A 24112-nucleotide genomic window follows, 5' to 3' on the forward strand; every position below is an offset into this window, starting at 1 on the left:
AAAAATGAAATGAAACTCTTAAATTCAAAATTGAATATTTAATATTTAAAAAAGAGAACATTTAAAAAAAAATTTAAAAATCTTAAAGTACGATTGCCTATTTTTTGACGAAAATAAATAGTATTAATACACAACTGAGCTATAAAATGTATCTTTGAGATTACATTTTCCTTATTTAAACTATTTTATTGTTGGAAATGCTTACTTTTATACACTGCCTCATACTATGGGAGCATTTTATGGTGTAGTGAAAACATTCCTCTATTTTAATTATTTTGAAATCATTCCCCAAATACTGAGTCTATTTTGGATGATGAAACAATATTATCTCACAGTCATAATTAATGAGCTATAATCAACCCCTTTGAAGAAGACTTCCGTCTTGCATTTTTCTATGCTTATCTGTTGGTGACCCCAACGCGGTGATCCTCAGTCACTTGGCCAGGTCGCGTTCAACTGGTGACCATGACGTTGATAATTCAGCGGTCACACCCACCCGCCGGTTAAACTGACCTGACTTAACCCATTACGGAGCTCTTTTCGATGCCACCGAAGCATGCCGCCGATTCCCATGAAGCGCTCAGCGGAGCATAAAAAGTTCACAGCCCATTGCCAACTTGGCTAACCCTTCATCCAGGGGCCCAAGGCCTCCACCTCCACCTCTACCTCCTCCTCCTCCTCCATCTCCGTCTTCGTCTGGTCAGATCTCCGGTTCCGAGAAAACAAAACTCCCTTCCTTATGGCCGAGAACAGCAGCTAAAGGCCCGGTTGCCACTTTAAATATTGTTTTGACCCAATTTCTGGTGGTACTTCGACAGCTTTCGCCTAAATGAGGCAATATATCTAATTTCCTTTACTCAACAAAATACTTGTAAAGTAATAAAATTAAAATGGGAAATGTGACCCAAAGATGGGCATAATTCAAAAAATAAAAATAATTTGCAATTTTGTTAATGGTTCCAAGGTATCCTTTGCTCTTTTATTTTATACATTTATAAGAATAAGATTGTACCCAATTCTTTAAATGAATTATATCAGGTTTTTTGATAGTAACTATATAAAAAATGTCTTATTTTAATTTATCAAAAAAGGTAATACAAATATAACAAATATCTTATCTATGACTAGCGAATCTTCGAAGGGGACTCACCCATGCTGATGTCGATGATGGTGAAATCGATGGGTCAGAATTCGCTGCTGATGACCTTGGACCGGCAGACGTCGCTGCAGGGGGACGCTGTTCGCTGTTGGGTGGCAGTGGGTGGTGCTTCCGTTTCCGCCATTTGCGGCATTTCCGGCGACTCCAATTCCATTTCCATTTCGAGCATGCCACAGGGGCAGCCTCTGCACCTTTTTCACTTCCGGCGAGAGGCCGGTGATCCGTGTGGCCGCTGCACTGGCGCTCAGCGGGCAGGTCAAATTGGCCAGGTCACTGGCGTCCGTATCACCATCCTCCTCACCCTCTGCCTCCTGCTTCGGCGCCGGGGGGCGGCTGCGTCGCGGGGGGCGTGGCAGCGGTTTGGGGGCCACTCGACGTCGTTGTTGCAACTGATTGTTGGTTGTTGTCGTCGCGCTGGTTGTTATTGTTGTTGCCGCCGATCGGATCGACTTCAGTTTGATGTCGATCAGGCCAGGTGGGTGTGGCAAATTATTGTTGTTATTATTATTGTTATTATTATTATTACTCTTACTGCAATTGTAATTCTTGTTCTTGCTAATGCCCTGCCAATGATGTGATTGCATTGCCAGCTGATTATGGAGATGATGTTGCTGCTGGCTCGTTGGCATTGCTGTTGTTGCGCTTGTTGCTGTTGCTGTTGCTGCTGTCGTTGACGATGACGATGACGATGTTGCAGCATGACTCGGCGTCGATCGAAGATCGTTTAGCATTATGTCCAAGTCGCTGGCCAGCGAGCTGAGCAGCTGCAATGAAACGGCAAATGTTGGAGGTTAACAAAGAGTCGGACAAGCCTCCAAATCAAAATACAACATAATGAGCCCCACAATCAAATTCAATCCAATCTACGGAATTAACAAACAGTTCAAGATGTTTTTCAATCTATCCATTTAATGTCTATAGTGCTTGCTTAACAAGTTTTGAAAAGAATTAGCGCTAAAATTACCAAATTAACGGATAAGACAACCTAAAAATCAGTTTTTGTTTTTAATCCAAACCTTATACTTTCTGAAATTTGGTTGTTAGAGGTGCGATTGTCACTGTTTCTTAGCACGTTGTTTTTTTTTTTATTTCCATAATTAATAGTATACTTCCTCTTTAGTTTTTTATGCACGATTAATTGAGTAAAACCTTTTCCGGCGACATGTTGTTCAGAACCAGTATTGCACTTTAGGAAATCATAAAAACGGCCAACGAATGGTTTTTTTTTAAAATAAGAACAGTCGTTTGTAATGATTTAATTGATAATGTTCTTGGACGAATCTGGATGCAGATCTGTGAAAAGTCTGGCTAAAGAATTATGTTACTATAAATTATGTGGTTATTTAAATAAGTGACTGAGTTCTAGATTATTTTACATTAATTGTAATTTACTAGAAATCATCAAAAGGAATACTTTAGCAAACTAATCGTCATCAAATATGTTTCTTATTAGCTATAAATATATATATATATTTGTACTTTTTCCAATCATCTCTGTTCGCATGCTCTTTTTAAAGATTTTTAATTGTTCAACTTTCAAACAGTTTGTGAATTCTTGTGAATTTAATATTATTATTTTTCTATTTGCCTGATATTAATACACTTAACGCAAAGAGTAAAGTTTATTATTTATTAATGAAAATTTTGGTAGTCCCTTAAAGTCCCTGGTTTTATTATATCGCAAGGCAGTCAGACAAATGAAAATATACTAAACTTGTTAGAACTTAAATAATTTTGCTTGAAAATGAATGAATATGGTGCCTTTTTTTCCAAGTGCAAGTATCGGTGGCACTTGGACTTAGCCTTCGGATCTGGGTCCGTGAGGAATGTTCGTAGCACAAACAGTGGGCTGGGCTGGGCTTGGGAACTGGAGTTGGAGTTGAAGTTGGGGTTGGGTGATGTCTGGTGGGGATTGGAGGCGAAGCTGGGTGCTGCGTACCTGTCCAACTGGTCTTAACTTCCGGCGGTTTGCGGCGAGGCCGTAGTCGATCTCCAATAATTACGCGCCACTGTCTCGGCTAATGCAATAATAACGGGTTTTCCGCGGTGTCCCGTCGATCCGCCCCGCCCACCGCCCACCGCGCCCCAACAAACCCCCTTAGCCCATGTCTGCGGTGCCCCATGTGCAACATGGTTAATGTTAACCATGTCCCGGTTGCCAAAAAAAGCAGCAAAATCCACGTCAACCAAAAGCAAACCGGCTCCCACGCTCTGTGCTAATTTGATCTCCACTTCTGTTTCTTGCCGTCTTTTTTTTTATTTGTTGTGTTTCGGTATTTATAAATATTTCTATGGTTTTTAGATTTTTGTTATTTTTCTGAGGCTTTTTGTTATGGCTCGAAAAACCAGCAGAAGTTGGCGAGTTGTATGCAAATGCTGACCAAAGAGTGAAATGAAAAAATATCGGGGAATGAATTGTTGATGTAAGCCAATCGACCATTGCGGCAAAGGAACTGCAAACTTAGCTGTCTGTAATAATGCCACATAAGGTGTGTTTTGAAACCCTCATATATATGTTTTTTTTTTACCAAAAAAGTCAAAATGATTGTGACCCATCAATACACTTATTATATATCCGTTTTAAATACTGTAATATTGTAATTTACATTTTTAAAATTCTACAAATATGTTATCAAATAAGTTATGTTAAATTTAAAATAAAAACGTTATGAAATAAAAAATGTCTATAGCTAAATTGAAGAAAAAAATTATCATAATTTTAATTTTAATCAAATTTTTAAAGTTAAATTTAAAAACAACACAAATTTGGCTAGTTTACTTTTAATTTTAAGGGTCCAACGTTTTGTTGGATTATCTTTAATATTTGTATTACAAAAGATTAATTTCTGTACATTTTCAGGTTCTTAAAAATGCCGTAACATAATAATTATTTTATAATATTCTCTATATCAAAGCAATTAATTTGTTTAGGTGCAGATCTGACATTAGCTCAGGGAATGGTTCCCCTATTCTTTTTATTTTTCTTCATGTAATCCGCATCGCGTATTCGCCCCGTTGCACTCCTCAATTTGCAAATAGATAAAACGAAACGAGAAATCAACTCAAACATATGGATTAGCATGTAATATGCCACACTCGCACACAAAAACACACAGATAAAGTCGAGACAAAGACATAGACAAGCCAGCCAATTGAGCAATTGCCACATTCAACAACAAATTCAAATTGAAAATGTGGGCAAAGCAAGCGAAAAAGTAAAAAATAATGAAAAAAAGGAAAAATGGAAATAAAACAAAACTCAACCGCAGAGTGTCTTGTTTGAAGTACAAACAAAACTTCAATTGGCTGCCGGGGAATTGAAGGGGACTGTTTGTGATTTTGCGGCGGGGAGATATGAAGTCAGTCGGCAATTTCAATTTAGGCATCATAAAAACGAAACGGAGAATCGCAAATTATGCAGTATAAAACTGCAAATTAAATTAAGCAAGCTCCCAGTGATCAATCTGCTTTAGACCCCTTCACTTACCGCTATGGCATCCATCACCGCATTAACCATTTTCCTTCTTCTTTTTTTTTTTTGTGTCCCTCGAGATTTGATTCGCTTATCCAGTTGATCCCCTGTTTTAGTGTGTCTTCTGCCTGGTTTCTTATGATTTATTCGACAGTCGGGCAAACATTTTGCATAATTTCGCTTGCTTATTACTGGATTTAAGGTCGCAGTTCCGAATTCAATTCATTTGGTTCCTCGGACTCGGCTGGATCTTCCTTTGCCACTCCTTTCAAATCTGTTGACATTTAATTAACGACAGGTGGTGGACTCCGCACCCAAATAGGGGGGGTTCTCCAATCCGCGGCAATGTGTACGTGCTCTTTTCCTGTGGGCAGAGAATTTAGAAAGAGTTATGGTTTTTAGTGGGCACTCAGAAAGTGGGATCTGAAAGAAGGCGTTCCAGTCGATGGGATGGATCGCTTCGATTTCAGACCCAACAAAAATGATAAATAAAAATTGTAATTAATGGGTTTGAAAGTAAAAAAGGATTGGTAAGTGGGTGTGCAATCAGCACATGATTGGCAAGCCAATTTAAGTATTAACAATTCACATTTCTTTTATGTCATTTCACAAGAAACCTCCGAAATTGTGTTGTTCATCACAAACTAACTAAGCAAAAATCGGAATAACTAAATTGGGAAAGCAAAAAATTAGGTCATGTTTTATGGATCTTCTTTAAAACTGGAAATGTTTGTCACAACCATGTAAACTTTAAACAAGAAAGAACATTATAGCCCAATCAGAGTTTGTTACAATTTATATTGCCTTGCTTTAGTGGCTTTGAAAAAAACTGTGTAAAGTTAACTTGTCAAGTTTTTATAACTTTTGGAGAAATCTTTTAAAACGACTTAAAATAACTAGTCATTTCTGTAGATCCACAATAAATATGTATTTAAATAGACATATTCAGAAAGGAATAAAACTTATGCTTGGACTGTTTGATTTACTTGATTTATTCAAAGACAAAATTATTATTTTTTTGAGTAAGGATTTTTATATCCTTGCAGAGGATATTATCAAATAAGTTTTCAAATAGAAAAATTCAGAAGGGAATTGAAGAGCATGTCAATGTTTCATGTACTTCATTTATACCATTATTAAACATTTTGATTACAAAATATTAAATATTTCTTCATTCTCTCTAATGGGGTAATTTAAGAATTAAATCCCATCTTAGCTAAGCATTTTTGTAATTTTATTTAATTATAATATATCTTTAATAGGCACAAAATTGTGTTAAAACATTTTATTTAAAATAGAACCAAAACAGAAAAAAAAAGAAACAACTATTGAAGACGAACGTTTACTGGATACTTTCAGGGACATCCTTTAATATACACTATGACTCAGGGATCTGAAAAAACTTTCCAGCATGAAGGCACAAACAAACAAACGGACGACCCCAGACATCAACTGCCAAATGGAGTATTAAAAATATGAAAAAAGATACAACGCGCGACTGTCTAAAAGTGAATGTATCTGCAAGATACTCGTACATTCATACGTTTTTAATTAAAACCCGAGCGATTGCTCTGCCCCTGTCCAAACATTGGCCCGAAGTTTGTTTGACAATGTCCGTACCCGTACTCGTACCCGTATTCCTACCCGAAACCCCAATGCCCTAACCCCGCCACGCATTTCATGTGGATTGCGATGGTGATAATGGATAATGGCGATGTAGATGTTGATGGTGATGTTGAAAATGGTAAAAGACAAAACCAAAAACCAGAAAAAAAAAAAAAACAAACAACTGAAAACGAAATAAAATGAAAAACTCGTTTTACGTATTTTTCCACAATTTTCCGCATCTTATGCTCATTAATTACATTTTCATTTCAATTTCTGCATTTACATAACCATTTCATTTCGACTGTCGACTGTTGGCTTTTTATGTGCTGAACTGGCTCAAAGCCACGAAATTCCTCGGCCAGTTGACGGAAGTTGAATTGCAAATGAAATTTTTACCCAGTTTCAGATACCAGATACAAGATACGCGTGTATACACTCGTATATCTGACGAATACCATACCAACGGCAATGGCCAGAAGTTTGGACACAGGCTGAAATGCATTCGTTGTCGCATTTCTCAAAGCCACAAAACGCGAAATCGCTGGCAATCAAACGAGAAGCGTGAAAAAAATACAAGTCAATGATCCACCTGCCCCCTTCTCCACGATCCCCAAAATGAGGGGTACGCAGCTCATTACAATAGCTTTAAATGCATACAAAATGAGCGTTTTGTGTTGAAGCTGTTATTTATTTAGCCGCTTCTCGCCCCTTTTTGCTGCATAAATTGCCGATCAGATATATCGATGGGGTAATGTCGCACTCGAAATGGAACTCTTCGCAATTCAGCAAAGCTATAGAATTGCTTTTGGCGAAATATAAATAATAACTCTACGAAGTGAAATTGTGACACTTTTTTTCTCTATAAGCAATTTTGGTTTAATAAACATGAAATTCGATATATAAGCAAATCCCCCGTAAAACCTTTTCTTTTTAATATTTTTATTTTGTTATATTGTCAAAGTTAAGTTGTCTTTACTTCAATATTTCTAATAGATTTTGGTGTGCTGGACATTAAAGAGTACTTTCCACAACAAGATGGTTTCTATCATTTTTAAACTTTAATAGCAAACGAAATTTTGCTTCTAGTTATTACAATTTTGTTGGTCTCATTTAAACGAAGAAATCACAATCTTCAGCAAAATATATCGTACAAAAATGTTAAAGCTTTTAGGGAATATACTTATGAAGCAATTCCGAGGTTTTATTCAACTGTCGCAGTATCGACATTATTAAACCAATTTTGTGCGGATCCAAACAGGTCTTTGATTTATTTTCAAACCATACTTTGTATACCATACCTTTTACGAGCTCATTAACCGAATGTGAGACAAGAGAAGACAGTTGGGGATGGGGTTGGGGTTGGCAAAGAAATATTTGAGGCATGAAATATCAATAACAATATCAATACGAGACATGGCGGTCAGCTAACGAGACTGTCGATCGGATCGATCTCTTGGGTTTATCAATTTCGCTCTTATGAATATTTCGGTTTCGCCTCGGTTATTTATTGAATTTGTGTTAAGGTTAAATAGCAGCGTGAAATTGAAATGAATTGTGTGATACAAACGAGATAAACGAGAATCTCGTTCGCAAGATTTCGGCGGGCATGATGATGATGATGATGATGATGATGGGTCTAAAAGTCTAATCTTCTCGGAAAAGTCTTTATCGCTCGGCCGTTGCTGGCCTTTGTGCCGTTTATTTTCCCGATAAACCTCAACGGCTGGACTGTCAATTGAATGATAAGCCCACTGTGTTCAAGAACCACAACCACAACCAGAATCAGAGCCAGATCCAGAAACTTTACTCTTCGATGATGATTGCCTTGATGATGTCGCCGATGATGGGCTGGATGGCCTTTCAATATCAATTGGGCCGAAGGTGATTTCTTCGCCAAGGCAAAATCGATCGCATTTCGTTGCCACTCAATTGATTTCTGGAGTAGATATGGCTGCACAGAGAAAAAATGCCACCATAATTGGTCAGCAATTCAAGACTATTTTGGGTAAATTCGTTAAATTCTTCTCTCAAGTGTCCGAAAGTGGATTTAAACATTACAAGCACCCATTTATCTTAATTCAGTCCAATCAGTTTAAAAAAGCAACTTGAAGATTAAAAACATAAACATTGCGAGGGCAATTTCATTTCACAATTTCCTGAAGTTGCATTTATTAAATAATTGTTTTATTTATTTTCTAAAGCAGTTTTCTATAACAAAAAATCATAATTATAACCGTATAACCGTAGACAATCTCAATAAAATATTTCTGTTGCTTACAAAAAAAAGTATATTTTTTCTAAGTATAAAAAATTTTCTTAATAATTTCCGATGGCCCTTGCTAGCTATTATTATATGATTCTTTCTTTGGTTAAAATACATAAATTCAGTTTCATTTTATTGTCTATTAAATTCGTTTGTCCTTTAAAATTGAATTCTTAAATATTCTGACGGTGTATTTCGATGGTGGCACTCGCCAATTGAAATGCATATGGGTCAGCCAGCCAATGGTTCCAATCAGCGAACAACAAGTGTCCCTTTTAATTAATCTGCACAATTGCATTGGCGTCACTGCAATCGACATGCGATATGCCTGCCATCGACTATCTTTGTCGTACGTTGTGTATGCGTATCTGTAGATACGGGCAATACAGATCGCGTTGACCAAGGTCAGTTAGCGAGTGGTTAGACCAGCTCCAGATAAGTCCGGCTTTTGACTTCACACACATATCTGGCAGATAGCTACCATCGCGTTCTGGCCAGACAAAGAAGATTCCGGCTTTTACTTTCCACCAGACACTGAGAAAATCTACTCGCAAGCCAGCTAGCCAGCAAACTAGCAAACAAACACAAGCCGGAGTGAAGGAGACACAATACAATGACGACAGTTTCAGTTTGCACGGACAACAGACGCAACCAGGACGGCCAACCATATCAGCAGCCGTGGGCAAACAGAACGCACCAAAAAACAACACGAGGCGCAATCGAGTCGAGTGTCCCGACCACGCCACACCCATTATTCAAAAATTCAAATTCAAAACAACCACACCAAACAGAAACAAAATAACGCAACAAATTGTCAAGACTACCAAAAAATTGGGGAACACGGAATACAATTTAGAAAAGATTAGCCCATCATGTATATTTTAGGAAAAATTTTAAAATTTCTTTACTTGAAGTTTATGTTTCTATAATTGATTAATCTTAGGAACGAAAAAAATTGAAAAATTAGTCTTTTTTAACATTCAGTCTTCACCTAGGTTATAGTACCAAAATATATTGTATATTAACTTTATCTAACTTTTTTTTTATGTTTTCTACTAGAGTGACAGTAAATTACGTAATGATCTATAATCGTGGAATCATTAAACTCGAACTGCAGAACTCTTTCACGCTTTATTCTTGTGGTGTTCAGTTTAAGAACTATTATAGTTATAATTATAAATATAATGATTTATAATCGTTAATAAACTTTCTGGACTTGCAGAACTTTTTCATAACTTTTTTTATTGACAACCATTCTGTTTCTCATTTTGGTGTTGTGCTACCTCGAGGTCAAGGATTTTGTGGTAAATTTAAATCTTGAAATTAAACTCCTATATAATAATATATATATATTTATATCTGTGGGTTAGAAAGATTTTATTAGATGTCTTAGGACTGATATATTATTGTTGAATCAAATTGAGCAATGATTTCTACTCGTAAATTCATGAAACTGTCTTAATTTGCCAAACTATTTCAGGCGATACAACACGATGTGGATGAGCTGACATTTGCGAATTGTTTTATTGTTGTCTTTTTGGCGAAAAGATCCTTCATTCCATTGTTTGCTGGCTGGAGAAGGCGATATATCACTCACTCTCGGATCACTGGGTATGATGGAAACAAAACATTTTGTGTGCGTCGCATGGCAACCGAGGGAAGTGGCACCAACTTGCTGAAGTCCCAAGTCCCAATAAAAAGAAAAAAAATGAAGGAGGCGAACTAGAAGAGGGACACAGGCGGACCGGCCTTGTTTATGAATACGCGGGCATTGTCTGAATGCGTGATGCCGATGACGATGCCGATGCCGATGCCGAATGCGGAATGCAGAATGCCAGCGAAACCAGGAAGAGGTGGCTCTGGATCCGAACGAGAATTGGCTGGCCAAAAAGATGCACGAAACAACAGCAAATATAGATATATCGTATATTCTACGCGATGCAGATACTCTCAACATGTATAGTGTATAGTGTGTACGCAGCCAGCGGTCGTGTGTGTTTGGGAACTAAACAAGAAAATATTGACACATAGATTAAGACTTATTAAGGGAGCTCGAGCTCGGTAGTCGTCGACATCAGATCGCTGGGAATGTTGAGGCGAAAACTGGGAACTTGGAACTGGGCACTGAAAAAACCGAGATGAAGTTTGAGTTGGTGATGGTGATGGAGTTGGAGTTGGAGTTGGAGTTGGAGCACTGTGACTGTGGCATGTTGCATGTCGCGTGGGGTGACATGTTGCCCGATCTGCCGTCTGCCACAAAAACACGTGCAGCCGCAGCCGCAGCCGCAGATATATATACATACTATATATGCAGACCAAAGATACAGACACTTGAATTGAGGCAGGTTCGGCCGACGCACACTCATGGCCAATATTTGCCAGCAAATATGGTCGAAATCTATATTTAGACGCTGACGATCCGCCAATCAACCGATCGATCGATCGATCGATCCACGATCCACAAGCCACGATCCCCTATCGTCTTCCTCCAAAAAGCCGGCCTCGAACCCAATACCAAAACCAAGATCCGAAACCGGAGCGTATGCACAGACAAAAAAAAACTTTTGTAAAGTCAACCATTTAATATTTAAAACCCTCCAAACCTAAAAATAGTAGATTAACTATAAAATGTTAAATACACGGAAATATAGTAATTGTCCAAAAACATTTTTATTCACCTATTTTAGTTGTGATTTTTTTTTTTGCATAAAAATACTTTGTTCTAATTTTTTTTTAATCTTTTTTAAAGTTATTTATAGAAACTTACATTTCATTATTAGTTCAGCTAAATTTTCAGCTTTTCTGTCTGCACTGGGAAATGATTCTGTGAGCTTAAAATCAACACTTAACAAAAGTGTTGAAAAAAAAAATATATTCTCTGCAAAATCTAGACTTATACTAGCCTGACACTCAAATGTTCTGAAGATATAAATATTAGAGACTTGTCTATTAAAAAAAATGATCTACATTTCAGAATAGTAGTTTTTAGAATATGACAAAACTAAATACATTTTCTTAACTACATATTTTTACTTTATATACAAAATAAATGAGAAAAAGATTTCCTAAAATACATTAAATATTTGCAAATAGTAAAGTATGTTTTTAAAACCATTTGGTTTTTCTTCTGTGTGTATCGGCATTAATTGGCTTTCTATTGGAACAGTTGGGCACAGTTGGTTAGCGCAAAGGCCAGCCAAAAAGCAAAACAAAGCCGAAACAAAAACAAAAGTGAGACTTGGCCAACTACGAGTATTTTTCGGCTGCTGCGCCCACATGGATTCATGGGACACATGGACACATGGACACATGGATACATGGATACATGGATCGGTGCTAAAACTGATCGCTAAAACTGATCGCCAATGCAGCGCATTAGTCAAAGTTGACTTTTTTCCAGCGGCATTTGTTGTGTGGGTGCCATAGATCGGTGGGGAATTTTAGCTGAGATCATAAGGGCCTCTCAAGAAGGCGATCTGGTCATAAAGTCCAATATGGATATGGTTTTTATTACAGTGTGATCACTAAACAGTCATCAAGTGATTATCGGTAGTCCGCAGATATTATATACATATATATCATTTAAAACTCACATATGAAAACCATATCAAAAGCGAATACTTATCATTTAACTTCAGAATTAAAATGAGGCCATATTGTTAACTAACGCTAATATCACTTAAAAAATTGTAAGAAATTTATAATATAATTTCAAAATTATGATTTTTAGTCTGTTTTTAAACCCACTTTGACTAACGCAATAAAAATAAGTCTGTACTTGTAGCGTTAGCGTTGAAAATTAAATGAAATTAAATATAGTATACATTTTATTTATTTTATTATCCAATTATTTTAGATATAACAAAATGAGATTATATTTACATTTATTGTTTGCATATTTTGCTATGCCATAAATGTTTTAAAAAACTATTTAACAACTATTTTAACTATTAAAGTAAGTAAAGGTTTGTCTTTATTTTGCTATTTATCTACAATATAAGCAATTTAAAAACTGACCGTTGGATTATTCAGATGTAAAATGATTGATGTTGGACGAAATCAATCAGTTTAACAAAAATTTTAAGCGAAGAAGCTGCAAACACTTTAATAACTACAAGCAGAACATCAGCTATAATAGTTAGGCAAAAAATAAATTTATTGGAAAGCGCCCGCGGGAAGATTAACCCAAGAATAACTGTGCACATCGGGGGTCTTATAAGGTGTATGTATTTAAATGACCATCGAGATAAACAACTAAAATACATGACTGGATTAGTAAGTATATATGCGATGTGCCCATGCAGAGCAAAGATCATTAGCGGAGTAAACCACTGGCGATCGCTATCAACGAAACTGGGACGGCAAACAGATACAGATACAGAAACAATGTCGGATAACGCTAAAGTCTACCTGAACTGGACTGCGAAAGAAAAGAGAGCTAGAAAGCAACCCATTGATAAGAAAAGGCTGCCGCAGTGGACTATCTAAAGCTAATAGCTACGACAACCGCAAATTGCATGAGAAATTCCATATCAAGACAGTGGGTTCGGAAAGTGAGCAACGTGAGGGGAGGAGAGGGGAGGGGAGTCAGGTAGTGAGACACAGGTAATGACAGTAAACATTCTCCAGTTATCAGCAATCAGCAGTGATGCACGCACAGTGAACAAAATTAAACATATCTTAGTTAAAGTAAATGATTCAGAACATTAAATTACCACAAATTTAACTTGTCAAAATGTAGACCTATATTAAGAAATTAAACCAATTTCTTGCTTGGTTTTTTAAGGGCTTTAATCAACATACTCAATAATAGCTTAAAATAATTATTAAAATATAAAACAAAACTTCTACAGTGGGGAAAAAAGGTTCTGAAGGTTGTAATATTATACAATTCAGCGATTGTTTGTTGTCTATTGTGCAGCTCAAGAATAATAATGTTACTTTAATTATGTTCAAATTTAATTAGTCAAAATGTAGTCCTATGTTAAAAAATTAAACCAATTTCTTGGTTTGTTTTTGTGGGATATAATCAGCATAAGCAATTGTAAAAATATAAAATTCTAAAGTGAAAAATTAATATTCTAAATGTTGTTGTCTGTTGTAAGCTCACGAATAATTAAGCTACTTTAACAGTATTAAAATGTAGCTAGTCAAATTTCAGTCGTTTGTTTTTGTAGCTTAAAATGAACTTCCAACATTACAAATTACTGAAAATAATTGTACTGAAAGTATTTATTCTTTTCAAACTTACAGTTTCGAAATGAGCTCCTAACTAAGTAATTAGGGTATTAGATAAGAATTATTAATGGGGTTTTGTATAAGTAAATTTGAATAAATTCTGTTCATTACGCAGCATTATAATTTTTGGGAATACCATTAAGACCAGGTTGAGTCACTTAAAATAATACAAATTTATATACATATGTATGTATATCTTCTACGAAATCTTCTCTCTGTGCACTTGTTTTAACCGCAGTGAGGTAATATAGACCCGATTCCGCGCAATTAAAACGCATTTGTGGTGGCTTCGGTTTTGGTTTTGGTTTTGGTTTTGGCTTCGGGCTTGGATTTAGGATTTTGGCTTTTGGTTTTGGCATGCGATAAGGCGACTGAATTTTTGGGCAAAAAAGGTGGGGAGTGGAAGTGCTAACAGCGGCTGATTAACAATTTCAGCAATTCGCAGCAATCCACACAAATTATCAAAATTTGAGCTGTTTATCATCAGGTGCGTGATAGCAGGAGGGCGGTGCCCGACGGGAGAAAATGACAACGGCGGCAAAAATGCGAATGCCAATGCGAATGGGAATGGGAATTATGGGGTATACTATATGTATAAGAAAAGGTGCTTTAAGGTGGACTGCGAATACCTGGCCGATTAGCAATCCACTGTCAAAATGCATTGAAAGCGAAAGACGACACTAAAGGAAATGCGCTCCAAAAGGTGCAATGTACTGAGTGGGCAAAAACAAAAAAAAAAAAAAAAAACAAGAGGACAAGAAGAGAACGCGACGCACTTTCGGCGAGAGAGAAACGCACTCAAAGAAAAATCGGGCAATCTATAAAACAAAAAAATTGTACACTTATATATTTCAACACTAGATTAGCAATAAACCTACTTAGACTTTAAGATTAAACATTTAAAATTGATTAAGCAATTTTGGTAAATGTGCCTTGCTTGTTAAAAGTCTATAAGATTATGTTTATGTTTAAAAAAAATGTATTCAATCTTTTTAATTTGTATATTGATAAGTTAGATATTCATGGATTAAAATGTTTTGTTAAACATAAGCCATTATTTCCTAGATAAGCTATTCCTTACTTATGCTTAAATTTAAGTTTGTAAGTAAATTAAAAAATTTTATTGTTTGTCAAATATATTTTAATTTTTATGCACTATTTAAATCATTTATACACAAATATCAAAATAATTTTGATCAAATGTAGAAAAGCAAAGTATAGTTTTCATCAAACTTCGTAAAATGGTTTTTAATATTTCTTCCGCCAATTATTATAGTGAATATAACTTTTTTTTAAGTATCGCACTGATCCCAGTAAACACTGTATTTTCTTAGAGTGCAAAATAAAGGGCGAGTGGTGAAGAGTGATCGAGGAGGAGTCCGCGTGGTCGCTGAACTTGAACTTGCCGCAGGATGGGCAAGTAAAATATATAGACGGGGGCTACTACATACTATCATCACTTTCAATAAATTTATTACCAGGGGAACGCCAACGCCACCCAAATCGAAACTCTGGAACTCTGGAACTCTGGATCTGGAGAACTCTGGAGCCTGCTCCAATTTTGTGCACACTCGTCGGCAAAACTCCACTACCACTTCACTTTTCGCACTTAACTTTGCTGTTGTTGTTATTAAACAATTAAATATAAATAACACAACGATGTGGTGCAAAAGCACAAAAAAAAAAAAAAAAAGGGAACAGAATAGGAGGAAATAAAAAAATATGTGTATTTAATTGAGCGCGACACGCAGCGATCTTGTGCGACACATTTCAGCTGCAGCAATAGCAATTCTCGCCATCGTCTAGCGCCGAAACGCTTTATGACTACGACTACGACTACGACTGCGACTACGACTTTTGACTCGACTCTCGCTGTTGGGTATTCAATTTTGGTTTCTTCACTTCGGTTTCGATAGAAGGCGGTACGGTGTACAAACGCGACGACCGACTGTGGCCGAGTGCGAACTCAAACTGAACTGAACTGAACTGAACTGAAGTGAAGTGAAGCCGCCGACAAAACGAAGATCGCCGCCAAACGGCGACGCCAGCGGCAGCAGCAACAACGCTGTGCGATAATAACAGCAGCAACAACAACAGCAGCAACAGCAACAACAGCAACAACAGCAGCAACAGTAACAACAGCAACATCAACAACACACCAGCAACATTACGAGATGCGAAACGATTGCGCACTGTGGTCACGGCGCTTTGGAATATTCTGTCGGAAGATCGCTTAACTACCTGGTATAAACATCGAAAAATTCTACTTACTTTTCCCATTTTTGGGGGAAGGGGCTAAATCACCCAAGACACAAAAAAGTTAAACACCTTAAGTGGGTAAAACGATACAGTTAGAAGGCCGAAAAAAATAATATAATAAAAAATAAAATATATATATCGGTTAAATAAAAATCTTTGAATAATTACTAAAAATGTATTTAAGAAGCTGGTGTTAAAATTTGAGACTAATCGGTCTAGCCATTTTCGAGTAATGTTGGTCACCGACTTTGAAAATCTTTTTTCTTTTTTCTTTTTTTGTGATATGGAGCTAAGTTATTAAAAATTCAAATAGATACTCATAGAATTTTACCACATTGTTTTTATGTGCTTTAATTTACTGTGGTTATAGGGCCGGATGATCGCCAATCAAAAAGGTATTTCTCAATCTAAACATTAAACAAGCCAATAAAAATTGTCTTCTAAAACCCAAAAAGTTGTGCTTTTCATTTTATAAGTTTGTAAACTGCCTTAAAATCACATTTTTTGTATTTGAATAATTTAAATTGTGTGCTATGGATTGGTAAACCAAATAGCTAAGTCATGTGAAAGTCAACATTTTAGATTTCCCTTATAGCAGTAATATTCTTTTTCATGAATATGCTGACCAAATCAATATATAGTGTTGTGAAATGAGATTTTGGATTGTCAGAAAATTTTGACACCTACAGTTTACATTGGCAAGCAGATATTCTTGTCTTGCGCTAAATTGCAGTTGCAGATTTGTTTTAATTTCACAATCTCTTTAGTTTTCCTTTTTTTTTTGATTACGGCTTGCTCGTGTTCTGCTCAGTCAAAACTTGGTGAAAAAAATGTATGTATTGATGTCAATATGATAGCTTTTATAATTTCGCGAGTGGAAAGGGAATACCAAAAAAAAATGTCATAGAACCTAAACTATTGTAACATGAATTTTAAACTATTATACGATAAACATTGAATTAATACCACTTAAGTTTTAGACTTTTCAGAATAGAATTAAAACTTAAAAGAATAGGGGCTATGTTATTTAGTACTGAATTAAAACTTATACTTGAACACAGTCTGATGTTTATTTTCATTACACACATATTAAAACTAATCTTGTAGTTTTTTTTTGGGTGTAGATCAACTTGGCTGTTTATGCTTTTAGTGTAACGAACAAAAACACTTCTTCACAAGGTATGAATAAAGTGACGAGCGCATCTTCAACTCCAACAATTTCTGATATCAATTTTTGTGACGACTATTTTTTTTTTACCAAAAAAATTAACTTTATTTTTATTTAATTAGTTTCGTTATCGGCACGCTGATCTAATTGACTTTTTAAATGTCTTGGTATTCACAAACTCATATAAAAGCCATACCTTTTGATTGCAATTTTTATTCAGATCGGACTATTCTTTGCTGATTTTCAATATATATAGTAGTCTCACCGGTGCTCATTGTCACTACGTGGAGGGCCGTCCACAGAGATATCGGCGAAAAGGAGTCCTTTTATTTTCTATTTAACTTCACTTCCCCTTCACGCTTTTTCTTTTGAATCTAAGATAAACTGTTACTTTAGCTTTCTTATCAGTTTGTGTTTGGTACATACATATTTACACCAGAAACGGAATTTGAGCAAGATGACGATGCCTTACTCGAAAAGAATAGAACCCATTATTTCGTGGGCAGAATGCGGCTTGTTTGCTTCCCTTGAGATTAAGCTACATTTGATATGTGCTCCCATTTTAAGCTCCCACTTTTTTCAAGTGTGTAAGTGTACTTTAAAATTGAGGAACGCGCCGATTACCGATCGACAATTGCCGATAGCCGATTAGCGATCACACACCCTGCATTTTGGCCCATTCCAATGACAGAAGCTTCTGTTTTTGTTTCCCCTTCTAGCCCTTCCATTTCGATATTCAGGTTTTTTGCCACCCCATCCCAGCTGTATTGTTGGTGGTGTGCCATTGTATCGCGTCGTCGATCTCATTCGCAAATTATCTTTGTTTGCGAAATTGTAATTGTTTTTGCCATGCACAATTCAGCAAGAAACCCAAGAAAGGAACGCTAATTTTTAAGGCCGAAGTGGGAATACTCTTGACCATAAATTTTGTAAAATCACGTACATTTTAAATTACAAAATATATTTTAGGTATTCTGCTAAATATATACACAAACTAAATAAACGTTGTCATCTGCAATTTTTATTTCAAGCTTAATTCAAAATCCAAATTAGTTTTTATTGTCTTACGAACACAAAAGGCACTGGTTGCTTAAAATTGTATTATCAACTCCAGAGCTTAAAGGCTATACATATATAATACCTTACCTGGTTGTGCCAATAAAAAAGGTTTATAAAATATTTTTAACGAAAAAGAAAAAAATTTCCTTACTTAATACCCAATAATAAAAATAATAATATATTGTCATTTAAATTGTGCCCTAGCTTTGTAAATGCTTGAAGGTTATATTACCTTCCCTGGCTATAACGATAATAAATATATATATTTTTGATGAACAAAGAAAAATTTGTTTTAATAACATCATACCCAATAACAGAGTATACCAAACAAAACGAGGAAAAACACTAAGGGAAAATATAATAATGTCTGTTTTATATTTTCATTTAAATTGTGCCATAGTTTCAGCTATGAATTATTATAACAATGCCCAAGTCGTTTTCAGTTGTTCAAGAGCATATTTTAATAACATGTTGGTAATATTTTTTCTCTGTGCAAGCAGAGTGCTGAACAGCAGCACTATTGTTGTGGTCGATAATGGCTTTTCTGTTTACTTTTTGCTCGTCCCCAAAAGCGGGGCGTGTTCGCTGCTTTGTACTTTTGTTTTGTTAATAGTTTTTTGTGGCGCTGCTTAGCTGTTTTCTTGTTGTTTTATTTTTTTTTTATACCTTGACATAGGGTGCTTAAATTTTAAGCTAGAATTAGTGTCCTTTAGGAGTAATTTATATCTTATAATAATAATAATTTTAATATCTAAATAATAATTAATATAAAATAAATAAATATTTTTAAGCAAAATACTTTTCTGGAGACTTTAAAACCTTTTATTAGTGTTTTAATATGATAACTATTTGTAACAAATATAGTTATAATAATAATATTAATATTGTTTAATATGTAAAGTTATGAAACTATTTTACATTAGATATAAAATTTAATATGCACTGCATGGGAATATGGTAATTATTTAAAAAGAAATCTAAGAAGTCATTTAATGTTAGAACCACAGCATAAACGTTTTGTGCAACTACTATTAGTTATATCTATTAACATTAACATTTAAAACATACAATAAATGTTTTTTAAATTTTACTTTGAACAAACACCTACGGATCGTAGAGACCTACCTCTACCCTACCTATTTATGTACTTATTTTTTATTTCTGGACTGTGTCCCAGTAGCAAATCATTGAACTATGCTGGGTCTGAGAGTCAGATTCCGATTTCGATTCCGATTCTGGGCTGCTCTGTGTGGGTTGCGGATTGCCATTGTCATTAAGTAGTTTGCTTTTCGCTTTTTACTTTTACTACTTCTTTTCTATTGTTTTATTTTTCTTTTATGCATTTGTTTTCCTAACAATAAGAGATGGGTGGAATAACAAATGAAACACATGAGAGAGAAAACAACAAACAAAACCGAATAATTAACAGTTTTTCTGGTCAGTGAAAAAATTTGAGCCGTAAAGCGATAAACTATGTATAGGCTAGCTCAAAAGAAAAATTCACAAAAAATGTGTTTGTTTTTTAGTAGTAATATTCTTGTGTTATAGTTATAGTTAGACATATAAACCTAATCTATTTCCATAAAAGATAAGTCAGAGTAAAAAGTAAATATCGTAGTAGTAATTTTAAACAATATTTACATATCATGAAACAGAAAATATGATAGTCATAAAAACTCAATAAAATTATTCTCCTACATTATAAATTCCTCTTGGCAATATTTAGCCAATTGGAAGATAATAAATATAATAACATAAAGACGATAGCTTTCTAAAATATGTTTCGACTCATTTTGTAAATTATTTATAAATAAAATTTAAAAAAAAAACAAAGGAAGCAAACGTATGCATTCCAAAGTTTATATACCCTATTCTACCCTAATTTTTACTGTTTGCAAAAATTTAATATTCTTTAAAAGAATTATATATTTATTTATTAATTTTTCTGATTGTTTCAATGGGAGCTTTATGATATAGTCTTTCGATTCTAACCAATTTAGAACCGTAATTCTAAAAATATTACCCCATTACGATATCCCAAAAAAACATTGAAAAAAATTTAAAAACAGTGAAGTTAAAAGACGTTTTGGGAAAGTTTTATGCGTAGAAATGGACGGACAAACAGACGGATTGGGTTATAGCATATATGTTGTTAACGAGTTGATTATCCCCTTGCATTTGCGGGGTAACAAAAGTCTTTTATCCATTCTCCGTCAAAAGCCTTTTAAAGCCCGCTTTACAATGGCTTGAAAATAGTGAGTTTTATTTTCCCATTCACTCTCGACGGAGAACGAATGGTTGTACAATCGTCCGATTAAGTGGCTCATTAGCTGCGGAGGAGGTCATGTGAACCGTTTAGGGAAATTGCATAAGCGGTCCGCATTCTCACGGGGGTCGGAATCGGAGTCGGAGTCCAGGGCACAAAAAGTTGTGAGGGTACACCTGTTATAAAAACGCCCAACCCCCAACAGTGGGCTAATGGAAGTTTAGCGTTGCTAGAACTCACACAAGAACAAACCATGCCACCCACCACAAAAAAAAAAAAAACCCACTACCAACGACCAGAATTAATGCGAACGTGGCGCATGTTGCTAATGTATCCCTTATTAGCGGACGTACGCATTCCCATCCCTCATCCGAATCCTCAACCTCATCCCAAACCTCATTCCCAGTCCCCGTATTCCGTATTCTGCATCCTGTGTCCTCGCCTAATCCACTGGAAACATCATTTTGAGCACCTGTTTAATTGCGTTAATCACCAGGAGCAAACATTGTTGCCAGCGCCATCAGATGCTGGGGCAGGGAAATGATTATGATGGGGACCGAGGACCGCGCTTTCTCGCTTTTGGCGCTCTCAGCACTTCGACCTTTTGACCCCACCCCAGAGTGGCAATACTAATGCTAATTTTTATGTACTTTCTCCTGGACGCAGCTGGCTGAAAGTGTCGTTGCTCCCTCTTTCCGCAACTGAGTGGCAATATAAACTGAACTAGTTTTGAATGTGACACCGTTTAAGCCTGTTTTAATATGGATCATAGGCCGTTGCAGCTTGACAAAAATTTTCAATTCAAAACAACATAAGACCCTGAAGTACAATAACCCGATAAGTAAAAGACAACTTTTGGAAAAGTTTCATGCAGATAGCTTTAAAACTGAGGGACTAGTTTACAAAGAACCGGACGGACAGACGGACGGACAGACGGACATGGCTAGATCGACTCGTCTAGTGATGCTTCACTGCGTTGCAAACTTCTGACTGAAATTATAATATCCTCGCCAAAAATCCCAAAAACACATTAAAAACTTGGTTTTTGTGTCAAAACCCTGGGAAAAAATGGTCAAATGTTGGAATGTCATACACCGTTGAATTCGTAATAAAATTTCCAATTGAATGGCATTCACAGTTAAAATTTTTTCAGATTTTCAAATTTCTGAAAAAAATGATGATGTACCCCCTTACAAAAAGTCAGAAATTTGAACATAAATACATTTTTCAAAAAACGTTTTTCAAAATTCGGTTTTTTTGTCAAAACTAAATGAATTGTTTTCAATCGATCAGGGATGGATGTCGTAGGTTGCCAGCTGTTCAAAATAGCAACTCTTTTGACTTTGGGTCTTATTTTGGCAAAGTTACAACAAAAAGACTCTTCAGAAATAATTTCGTTTGAAAAATCGCCAAAAAAACCAAAAAACACATTAAAAACTTGGTTTTTGTGTCAAAACCCTGGGAAATAATGGTCAAATGTTGGAATGTCATACACCGCTGAATTCGTTATAAAATTTCCAATCGAGTGGCATTCACAGTTAAAATTTTTTCAGATTTTCAAAAAATGATGATGTACCCCCTCACAAAAAATTCAGAAATTTGGACAAAAATATTTCATTAAAAAAACTTTTTTCTAAATTCTGTTTTTGTGTCAAGACAAAATTAGCATCTCTTTTGACTTTGGGTCTTATTTTGGCAAAGTTACAACAAAAAGACTCTTAAAAAATTATTTTGTTTGAAAAATCGCCAAAAATCCCAAAAAAAACACATTAAAACTTGGTTTTTGTGTCAAAACCCTGGGAAATAATGGTCAACATGTCGAATGTCATACACCGTTGAATTCGTAAAAAAATCCAATCGAATGGCATTCATTTGCTATTGCAAAAATTTAATTTTCCTGAAAACATTAAAATTATGATTGACATGCGTGTATGTTTACATTGAAGCTTTTTTGAAGTTTTTCGATTTTAATAAAATTAAAAGCTTAACTCTGAACTGTCAAATTATTAATTAACCAAAACGGATTTTTAAAGAAAATTACAAAATAAAAAGTAAATTTTTTTTAATTTATTTATTTATTTTATATATTTTTCCGATTGTTCCTATGGGAGCTATATGTTATAGTCGTCCGATCCGGCTCGATCCGACTTATATACTACCTGCAATAGAAAGTCAACTTTTGGGAAAGTTTCATGCAGATAGCTTTAAAACTGAGAGACTAGTTTGCATAGAAACGGACGGACAGACGGACAGACGGACGGACGGACCGACGGACATGGCTAGGACGACTCTCCTAGTGATGCTGATCAAGAATATATATAATTTATAGGGTCGGAGATAGACATCTCCTTCACTGCGTTGCAAACTTGTGACTGAAATTATAATACCCTCTGCAAGGGTATAAAAACAAAGCAACATTTTGATTGATTGGGTATTTCTTACCAGAATACAATCCGAAAGTAAGCTAGGAAAAATACGTAAGGTTTAGAGCCCTTTAACATTTTGGGAGAACCACTCAGACGAATCTGGCGACCCGGATCGATGATGTCCGACTACAAATACCGCTTCAAGATCCTCCTCCTGGGCGACGCCTCCGTGGGCAAGTCCTGCCTGCTGATGCGCTTCGCCAACGGCCGATTCACCGGCAAGCACGAGACCACATTGGGCGTGGACTTTAAGGTGAGACACGTGGAGGTGGCCGGCCAGGTGGTTAAGCTGCAGATCTGGGACACCGCCGGCGAGGAGCGCTACCGGTCGATGCTGCCCGCATATTATCGCGGCGCCCATGGCGTCCTGCTCGTCTACGACACCACTTCGGCCAGCAGTTTCCGGAGCATCGATGCCTGGCTGGACGAGATTAAGCGCCACTGTCCCGAACGGATCAACATATTGCTGGTGGGCAACAAGTGCGACGATTTGAAGCGGCGCGAGGTGAGCCAGCGCCAGGCGACCTACTATGCCGCCCATCATCAACTCGCCTTTCGCGAGGCATCCGCCAAAAGTGGCACCAATGTGAGTCTCATGTTCTACGACCTGGCGATCAGCATCTTCAATCGCCTGGTGGTCATGGCCCCGCTGACCAAACGCCTCCACGCCGGCCAGGATGGCAACGACGAACTGGGTGAGGGGCATCCTGGCCAGAGCCGCACTATCCGCTTGAACAACAATGGTCGACTGGGGTGCACGAGCGTGGAGTCCTGCTTCTGTTGAATCCTTAAATGAAGCAGACAACATCGTATTATAGTTCATGTTCAAATATATTTACGCTGAGCAAAATGAATACTTTTCGCTTTGATTTGCATCCCTTGCTATTTTTTAAATATTTTAAATACGGAAATATTCCTTATATTTATATATTTATATGTTATCAGAATACATTCTAGTATCTGAAAATTACAGTTTAATTGAAAGCACAATATACTTAAATATAATGCTTTTAAACCAAAAAGGTCCAATTTTAAATTAAGTATTTTCCACATTAATACAAATACAATATGTATTTAAATTAAACTATGCATTGTATCTAAAACTACTATTTTATATTTAACTTAGAAATGAAATTATTAATTTTGGCTTAATTTTTACTATGATGTACATTTTATTCAAAATCACTTTTAATT

General features: G+C 36.0%; 1 protein-coding gene across 1 annotated transcript; it reads left to right on the forward strand.

The window, feature by feature from the left end:
* The first annotated feature begins 22923 nt into the window (after positions 1-22923).
* On the forward strand, positions 22924-23772 carry LOC128261091 (uncharacterized). Its single transcript, XM_052994546.1, has one exon. It carries the CDS (start codon positions 23034-23036, stop codon positions 23700-23702), a length of 669 nt encoding a protein of 222 aa, XP_052850506.1. The 5' UTR covers positions 22924-23033; the 3' UTR covers positions 23703-23772.
* The last annotated feature ends 340 nt before the right edge of the window (positions 23773-24112 follow it).

This window comes from Drosophila gunungcola (assembly GCF_025200985.1).
Source record: "Drosophila gunungcola strain Sukarami chromosome X unlocalized genomic scaffold, Dgunungcola_SK_2 000050F, whole genome shotgun sequence".
NCBI classification, from domain to species: Eukaryota; Metazoa; Arthropoda; class Insecta; order Diptera; family Drosophilidae; genus Drosophila; species Drosophila gunungcola.